The sequence below is a fragment of the Nicotiana sylvestris genome, chromosome 9 (assembly GCF_000393655.2).
Source record: "Nicotiana sylvestris chromosome 9, ASM39365v2, whole genome shotgun sequence".
Classification (NCBI taxonomy): Eukaryota; Viridiplantae; Streptophyta; class Magnoliopsida; order Solanales; family Solanaceae; genus Nicotiana; species Nicotiana sylvestris.
The window spans coordinates 190034341-190044593 of NC_091065.1; the positions used below are offsets into that span (position 1 = coordinate 190034341).

The window sequence follows — 10253 nt, forward strand, 5'->3', positions numbered from 1 at the left end:
TATCCAATTCCGATACCATTTGGTCCTTCAAATCATCATTTTACACTTTTGAAAGGTTTCACAATTTTCTTCCCAAATTCCATCTCAAATCACGAATTAAATGATGAATTCAGTGATAGATTCATGTATTCTAGCCAAATCTGAGTTAAAATCACTTACCCCGATGAGTTCCTTGAAAAACCTTCGAAAAATCACCAAAATCCGAGCTCTCTAGGTCAAAACATTAAATAAAACTCAAAACCTCGTATTTATATAGTACCCTTCGGATTCCGACACCACTGACCGCATACAAATGACCGCGGTCCGTGCAAAATCAGCGGGGTCCGCGCAAAAATGAATGCGGTCGCGCAACTTTTTGACTGCAGTGACAGGCTTCAGTAATAACCTTCGCTACAGGTGTCCAAATTGCAATATCTTTATCTTTCTGAAAACTAGACACGAAGGGATACAACTTTCGTTTTTGAATCACCTCAAAATTACTTGTGGATCAAAAGATATGAGCTTCCGGAGTAGAACCAGCAGCCTGCAGTCTTTAGTGACCGCGGCCGCGGCCATTTTGACGCAGTCAGCGCTGGTCAGCGCGCCCAGCGCGGAAAGGAGCGCGGTCCACGCCACAACTGCTGCTCCCTCCATTTTTCTAAGTTCTGGGGTGTCCGTACTAGCTCAAAACTCACCCGAAACATACCCGAGGTCCCCGGGACCTCAACCAAAAGTACTAACGCATCCTAAACATTATTTAATCTCGTTCCAATCATCAAAACACCTCGACTAACACCAAAAATCATCAAATCACATCGAATTCAAGCCTATGAATCTCAAGAACTTCCAAATTCTATTTTTGATCAAAAACCCAACCAAACCACATCCGAATGACCTCAAATATTTGCAGACAAGTCCAAAATGACATAACGAAACTACAGAAACTCTCGGAATTCCATTCCGACCCTTGGATCAAAATCTCACCTATCAACCGGAATTCGCCAAAATACTAACTTCGCCAATTCAAGCCTAATTCTACACCGTACCTCCAAAACCACGTTTGATCACCCTCCTAAGTCACAAATCACCTCCCGAAGCTAACCGAACCATCAGAACTCACATCCGAACCCTCTAACACATAAGTCAACATCCGGTTGATTTCTCAAACTTAAGCCTTCTTAAAAGAGACTAAATGTCTTATTTCTTATTAAAATCACTTCAAATCAACTCGATTACACAAGATATGGATAATGAAACATAAGGAAGCTGAAAATGGGGAAAACTGAGCGGTAACTCATGAGACGACCGGCCGGGTCGTCACAAAAGAATTCAGTGAAATGGGGATATTCCAAGGTTATGGGATTCGTGTATCTCCTATTGCGTTTTTTGGGTTGATATAATCACTTGACTTATCTAATTTGTTGATTGGCAGTATTTATTATGCTCACGAAGTTCTTTCGACGCTTCGCTCGCCTATTCAAGCAAACCAAAGACTAAATGTCTATAGAATGAAACTTGACAAGAACACATGTATATTTTCTGCAAAAATAACCAAGTAAGGCAACTAGAATATGTCTATCCTAATCACGAATCTATTCTCTGATGCTCGGATTCAAGAACTTACTCTATTCAATCATATATGCAATTTATAGTTTTCATTTTCGAGTTCAACTATAAATTCGTAGATAATACTCTATTGTTAGCTACGCAATAGAATAATTAAGTGCAAGATTGAATAAACAAATTACTATGATAAAGTCAAGAAAAACAATTAACCGTCAATTTACAATAGTCAAGAACAACCCATAACCCCAGAATAATGAGGTTCTTAGCCACTCATGTTCAAAACAATCATCAAAATATTGTTTTCAAACATAAAAGCTATGAATACTAGAGGAAGAATGGAAGAATTGATGAATTCCATGCTCCTGAAAATTTCGTACTTGTGTTTCTCTCTCAAAGTCGCGTCCCTCCTGCCAAAATAGATTTAGGTTTGCTTTTATACGAGTTGGGAGCGTCTTGGGGTCGAAATAACCAAGTCCTGGACGAAATAGGACAACTTCACGCCACCAGCGCCCAAGGCAGTGTGGGGCGCTAGCCCCGGTGCTGGAAATTTGGAGGATTTGTTTTGTGTGCCACAGGTAGCGCTCCACGATGCCTGTGATGCTACATTATGGCTTTTTCTAGTTTAGTCCCCTTTTCGCTTCAATTCGCACATCTTCGTCCCAAATTGCTTGCGATGATTCCTACACATAAAAATATCACTAATTAGCTCAAATCATTATATTAAACATCCGAAATCTACAAAATATTAAAATACGAAGCAATGTGCATATAAATATACATACTTTAAGTCGAATATGAACATGTATCGAACACAGGATAAGAAATAAAAGAAAAACTCCTAGCTAAGCAAATCACGCTAATACACTGAAACAAGCTTAGCTACATGTAGATATGTGCAATTCAATGTAAAGAGCTCGAATAAATCATATGACTGTTCCATTAATGGGATTCCATATGGTACAATTTTTTTAATTGACGTAAGTGCATTATAATTTAAATAATTCACCCTACTCCACTACTCTTTTATAGCATTTGTGTAAGCCAAAACTTCATATATAGCTCACATATAAACGAATCTAATTTTAATATTTGATTATTAGTGTACAGTTTATGTACTAATTCATCTTATTCCATGCACGTTACCATTAAAATCCACTAAAATAACTAAAATGCTTCCCCATTAATGATCCTTTCCCTATTTTAGTTCATTATATAGTTATAAGGTATAACTATGAATATATGCGCACAACAGTTATAAATTATTTTTGCTTTTTGTAGGGGGAAAAAGGCTAGTATTTTTTTTTTTTTTACTATACGTAAGAGCTAAGTGCATAGGCATATGACCTCACTATCAATGCAATGTACAATTAACCTGAATGTGCATCATATTCTAATTAACTGAACAATGTTATACTCCTAGCCAGTTGTTTTGTGTTTTAATATATTCCGTTAATTTCATTTTACGTGAACCTGTTTCATTTAAGTAGAAAAACTTTTGAAACTTATGATACTATGACATTTTTATGGTTACAGAAATTTAAGGTGAAATTATTTTTAAATATAGAACGATGTTATTGTTTTTGGACCAAACTATTAAAAGAAAAAAAAATGTTGCATAAAGTTAAACAAAGGGGATCGGATCGTGGTTAATATTCTAACCGCTTGTTTGGATGGTCGTAACCTATTTTATTGTATCGTATTATTACATTAAATACGATGTTTGTTTTGGTTGTTACTTAAATTTTATTGTATCGTATCGTTAAATTCGTCGTTACATAACGACGAAATGTGCCACTTTATGTAACGACCAATTTGGTGTGGTTGCATCGTTATCTTATCTTTTTCTCTCATCTCACCGTTCACTATTATTAAATAACGTTATTTTATCATTTATCCTATTTTTTTATATAATAAATTTTTCCCGTATAATAATCTTTCTTTATAATATTGTAAATTTATTCTTCATATTGTTGGTGCATGATATCATGAAATAACGGCAAATGATACAATCTATCCAAATATTGTATTCATCAAACGATACAATTACATGTGAATTTTTGTACTAAATATTACTTTTACACTTTTTCTCAACAAGTATTATTAATTGAGAAGAAAAAAAACATTTAATCGGTCACTGATAAAACAATAACGATCATGGTATAATAGGTTAACTACATTGAAAGTGTAAAAAAAAATTACATTATATGTATATAAAACTATACGTACCACCAAAGGATGTGGTGTAGTGGATGAGACTGCTCCTCCCTTAACCAGAGTTCTCGGGTTCGAGCCCTAGGTATTGAAAAATCCTTATTAGGGAGCGCTTCCCCCCGAATGGGACCCTACGCGGTGCGAATCCAGATATAGTCAGGCTTCAATGCGGTACAGACACCGAATGGGAAACCGAAAAAAAAAATATACGTTATCTGTGTATAAAATTTATATATACTATTTGAAACAAAAGTAGAAACATGAAATTAAGACATGCAAAAGAATAAAAAGTAGAGTCGATCAGTTTCTATAGCCATCATTTGACCAAATCAGATACACTGCATCATAACTTTTTGGTCTCTATAGAAGGTTCTTTTCTAATCTGAACACATTTGGTCCCTCAGATATTCCACCTATTTCATTCTCAGCCATTCTTTTTGCCAAACTATAACACCTTTTTTGCAAAAATGTACCCTTTATAAATTAGCCACCTTGAAAATTAAACCATATTATTGCATGAAAAAACACTGAACATGGACGAAAGAGGCAAAATTAAGGACAATACTGAAGAGGTGAAATATAGAGGTGTTAGAAAGAGGCCATGGGGGAAATTTGCTGCTGAAATTCGCGATACTTCGCGACAAGGAGGGGTTCGTGTTTGGCTCGGGACATTTACTACTGCAGAAGAAGCAGCTAGGGCTTATGATAAAGCTGCTTATTCTATGAGGGGAAATTTGGCAATTCTTAATTTTCCTGAGGAGTATAATTTGCCTAGTAGTTCTTCTCATTTCAACACGGGTTCTTCTTCAATGGCTTCGTCTTCAGTACAGGAAAGAAACGAGCAAGTTCTTGAACTTGAGTATCTGGATGATAAGTTGCTCGAGGAACTTCTTGATTGTGATGAACATGCAAACAAGAGGAAATGAAGTATCATTAACATCTCTTGTATCACTATAAAGCTAAGTATTTCGCGTAATATCTACTAATAAACCTCACATGTACGAGGATTACAATAAAAAAACCACCTTCTGCATGAAGGAGGGGGACATAAAATCTTACCTCCTCGTCGTACGTAATTAGAGTTGGAGGGGCCAACTATTTATTATATTGGTGGTGCATGTCATGATATGGAATTATATGCACAAAAGAGAAGGAGGCTTGTGTTGTATATATATATATTCCAAATCATGTTTGTGTGAATTAATGTGTGCTAATTACCTTGATGTGGAATAAAGGCCATTTTGATGCAGCTTGTTCTACAGTAGTTTAACATCTTTGACTTCATTTTCTTTGCCAAAACAATAATAATGTTGTAGCATTCTAATTTTTGTTTTGTCTATTCTATAAACTGAATCTATTTCAATCAATAGTATTATATAGAGATGTTTTTTTGGCACCAATTTTGTCCTTACAGTTTGCCTCATGCTTCAACTTTGTTACATTGTGCTAAGGATGGTCAATTAACTATCCTTCGTCGAAAAATACCAATTTGGTCCATACAGTTTGCCTCGTGCTTCAACTTTGTTACATTGTGCTAAGGATGGTCAATTAACTATCCTTCGTCGAAAAATACCAATTTGGTCCATACAGTTTGCCTCGTGCTTCAACTTTGTTACATTGTGCTAAGGATGGTCAATTAACCGTCCTTCGTAAAAAAATACCAATTTGGTCCATACAGTTTGCCTCATGCTTCAACTTTGTTATATTGTGCTAAGAATGGTCAATTAACCATCCTTCGTCGAAAAATACACTATATATATAGATATATATAAGATTAGGTTTTAGATGTATATAATATATATTGAACGCGCTTTGTCGGGGAATTATTTTCTACGTCTTTCAAATTTAAACACCTTTGTTGAAATTTCTGGCTTTACTACTGTGTTCAAGGTGTGACCATCTCATCGAAAGTTAAAGTTATCCTATATAATTTTAACGATGTGAAATCTTTTACAAAACTGGCTACAAATTAAATACCATCGCACAAAATGGCTGTCCCATATAATTTTTTAGCAGTCTTTGAAATGTAGAAGAAGTAAGGGATAAGTTGGTCCAGAAACAAAGCTTTCAGCATCTCCAATGGGCTTTTGTGTGGGCTTTTCTGTTGAAAAGGCTGTACAAAGATACATTCACAATTAAGCAAGTTACATATTTGGCCAGTCTATTAGCCAGTATGTATTTTTTTTGCATATTATACTTTAATATACAAAACTATATACATTTTTTCGGCTATTATTTTTTAAAAAAATAATACTGTATAGCTATTCTCAAAATAATAGTAGAAAAAAGTGTGTATGTATGTATGTATGTATATATGTATATGTATATATATGTGTGAATGTATGTATGTGTATTTGTGTGTGTGTATATATATATATATATATTTGTATGTTATATACAAATTTTATATATTTTTGCAGCTAACAGATGAATAATTTCTTTTAATATTTGCCCTTATTTTTAGAGCGTGTATACTGTATAATTTTCCCTTCAAAATTGTCGAGCCCATTTCATAGGCCCAATATGAAACTCAGCTATCAAGAGGAAAGTTATATGTGAGACTTACTTTTTCCTTTTGTTCAAAATGATACTTGTATTTTACCTTTTCATATACAATTTGTTTTAGAGTTTATTCAAAAACGAAAAGCTAGCACGATCCTATCTCCAATTTACCTAAATATGTTATTCTTTTAGGTTCTAATATATAATTAGTTCAAATGAGGTTGACTATTTGAGTGAGCTAGTCATGTTCTTTTCCTCTTTAAACATTCAATATCTAAAATTTAATGATCCAACTAATCTAAATTTGCAAAGTAAATATCAATTAAGGAAGTAAAATATAACTAGTTGTCACGTCATATCCCATGAAAATATGTCAACAAGTAATGTTCGGCCAAAAATACATATATTTACCCATTATTATCTTATATTTTAGTACTTTTAATCGTCATTTGAGTATTGTTATATTATCGTTTTGTGTGCTTAATATTATGTTTTAACTGTATATAAATAAAACGGTGTGAAGATAAAAAGATGTGGAGCAAAATTGAATAAAACACGAAAGAAAAAGAAAGAAAATTAAAATAATAAAAAAAGGGGACACCCTTGGGTTTTGTCCCCCAAGTGGAGACAACAAAGGAAAATTTTACAATTCAAAAGAAGAATCGAAAGAATTGGAGACGGAAAGAATTGAAACGCTACTGCCTCCGGCGCCAGCGCCAGCGCCCTGGACGCTGGGCAGGGGCGGATTTAGGGGGCGCACGGGATTCACTAGAACCTCCTTCGCCGAAAAAATACATTGTATATATAAGACAAAATTTATTTTTTACCTCTATATATTAAGTTTTGAACCCCCTTAACACAATCTAAAAGTGTAGTTTAGTGGTCAAGGGGGTTCAAAATCTACATCAATTCCCACTAGATACAATTTTTTTTTGAACCCCCTTCGTGGAGATCCTGCCTCCGCCACTGACGCTGGGTACGTGAATTTTGTCCAAATTCGTGTAGGACAAGGTTATTTCGGTCCTAAACGACTCCAACTCGTACAAAAGAGGTTCTAAACCTAATTTGATGGGGATCTAACATACTTTGAAGGAGAATTCATGTGGAGGAACACACACCACGCTGGGAGGAGGCTTCTAACTAGTTTTTCTTCCACTACTAGAAATCCGGTAATTAGCGACCCAAAAAAGTGACCAACGTCCAAACACGCTTGGTCGCTATTTTGGTGGCCGTTCTAGTATACCGGCCAAGGTTGATCGCTAATTACCGACCAAGGTTGGTCGCAAAGGTAAAAGGACTAACTGTGCAATTTAAAGCACATACCGACCAACTTTGGTCGGTAATAATATTTTAATAATTTAATTTTACCAACCAAAGTTGGTCGGTATATTTAAATTACGTTATGTTATTAATTATTAAAATTTAAAAATTACCGACCAAAGTTGATCGGTAAAGTAAAATATATATTTTTTTAAAAAAATTAAAATTTAACCATACCGACCAAAGTTGGTCGGTAAAATTGAAATCTGGGTAATCCTTGTCCAATAACCGACCAACTTTGGTCGGTAATTTTTTATTTTTTTAAACTTAAGCGACCAAGGTTGGTTGCTAATCAGCAGATTATTTTTTTTAATTAGGAATCAACCAACTTTGGTCGGTTTTGTGGGTTTTAATTCTGGCATAAAATGCCTGTTTTGACAGCTACACCACCTGCCAGCATACTAAAATCCCTAAACAACAACAACAACAACAACATCAACAACACAATTCAATAAATACATTAAAACTAACAAATTAAAGTTCAACAGAACTAAAAAATCCAAAACCAAGTTAAAACTTATTACAACTAGTTCAAAACCGATTCTATTTGTCTAATTTAAAGTATATAAAAGTCAAGGAGTGTTTTGTACAACATCATCATCACCGTCTGATGAACTTTCATCTAAAAGACAATGTCGAGAAAGGTCTTGTGGAGGACGGGAAGAACGACCACAGGGAAGACGAGATGAACGATCACGGGGAGGACGGAAGGAATGCTCATGTTCAAGTCGAGCCTATGGCAATAACTCACGAGACCGGGACAACGGAAAAGCTCCAGTAGATAGAAGAGTTCTGATCTGAGCTTGCATGCGAAGGAACTGAGCATCTTTAACCCTTTCTCTTTCCTTGACCGCTTCTAGCTCGGATGTTAGCTTTGTCATAGTCTCCTGCATAGCGGAGAGGCTCTCCCCATCAAGTTGCTCGCCTTGCGAGGCAGTCCCTATTCCTTGCATTCCACACTTATAGCAATGGAATTTCTTAGTAGGAAGCCCGTATACCTTCCCCCCATTTTGGACCGCCAGCAGACTCTATCCATATTCTTTCAGCATCCTCGTCCGAAGGTTGGGTTGGCTCGTCCGATTCACCAGCTGGCTGAGTGCGGATGAATTCCTCCACGTTAGTTTGGTAGCGACCCTATACGAAGATTTAAATTGAATTAGTATTTCAAAATTTATATAAAAGTAAATTAAAATACTTAGAGAAAAGTGAAAGCTTACATATACAGTCGAGGCCCGGTGCTCGACCTACCTTTCTTGATCCGTCTCTTTCTTCTTCTTTACAATATGCGTCTCCTTGAATAGCTCCTCGTGGTTCATTGGACGCCCCAACTTCTTTTCCTGAAAATAAATTAATTTAGTTAATAAACAGAATCGATATAGTTTGAAAAGTAAAATAATTTAAGAAATTACGTATCAATCTTCTTTTTATTGTCTCTAGGCTGATCGCACCTCCAGTGTGCAAGGAGCCTCTCTTCTCAGATGCACGAGCTTTTTTTCCTTTTTCGCTGTTCTCTAAGAACTTTTCGGTAAGCTATTACCTTTGCGTATCATTTGATAAATTTTGAAGTAACCAGTCAGGTTTCTTGTTCTTATTTCTAGCTTCAGAGAAAGTATGCGACAATCGCTTGCGAGCTTTGTGATGAAAATTTGCAGCCACTTCCGCGCTATAGCGGTGTTCCCATACACACTTGCTCTGTATTTCAAAAGTTAAATATTATATGAAAATATCATAAATATAAATTATTAAACTGCTTAAAACAATATTTATACCTTAAATTGATTGAAAATTTGCTCCTTCAGCGAGAATGGAAAATCAGTCCAAGTTGCATAAGGACCATCATAAAGCTTTCTGAAGGCTTTGGTGATTATCCTCATAGTCTTATTACTTGGGATGAACCTGCAATTTAACAATAAAAACACATTAATATCTTAGTAAAAACTTTACAAAACAATAAACGCAAAAATAACAAATAACTCTTACCCATCAGCCTCAGGGACTATGATGATCCTGCCATATCGATCATAATTCACCTCCTCGTCATCATCAGCATCATCATCCGAAGAATGTATATGAGAGGCATGTGTGGACGGTGTAGGGAGTTAGAGCTACTACCTCGCAGGTGAAGGCCTGAAATAGATGGAGTCGATGATGAAGATGGATGCGATCCCTGTGACTGTGATATAGCTGGATGGACCCCAAGTGGCTGTGATACTGATGGTTGTGACCCGAGTGGCTGTGATCCATGTGGTTGTGACATGGATGGATGTGATCCATGCGATGTAGATGGCTGTGATCCACGTGGTTGTGAGGCAGCTGGACTGTATGTTGGACGTATAGTCCTATGGCCCTGTGATGAAAAACCTGGTGTCTGCATGAAGGTGTAGGGCTCGTGATGCTACGACATCTCAATATAGCCATTGGGTGGAGGATAAGACATAGGCATAGGCATAGGCATCTCTAAAGAGGGTGGAGCAGATGGAGTATTATTTTCTACCCTTCTCTTTCCCTTCCTAGCCTTTTCTCGACCCCGAGAACCAGTAGGATTATTGTTACCTTAACCCTTGCCTGCCATCTGCATAATATAATACATATTTAGATTGAAACATATAATAAACTAGCTATAAAACGAGAGTTATTTAAAAAACCAACTTTTTAAAGCTCATCGACGTATTGTT

General features: G+C 35.9%; 1 protein-coding gene across 1 annotated transcript; it reads left to right on the top strand.

The window, feature by feature from the left end:
* Positions 1 to 4289: 4289 nt before the first annotated feature.
* Positions 4290 to 4682, top strand: LOC104246495 (ethylene-responsive transcription factor ERF096-like). Its single transcript, XM_009802308.2, has one exon. The coding sequence runs from the start codon at positions 4290 to 4292 to the stop codon at positions 4680 to 4682; it is 393 nt and encodes a 130-aa protein (XP_009800610.1).
* The last annotated feature ends 5571 nt before the right edge of the window (positions 4683 to 10253 follow it).

What these genes read in the sequence shown, in the direction of transcription:
- LOC104246495 (XM_009802308.2), top strand. Translation starts at nt 4,290, where the DNA reads ATGGACGAAAGAGGCAAAATTAAGGACAATACTGAAGAGGTGAAATAT.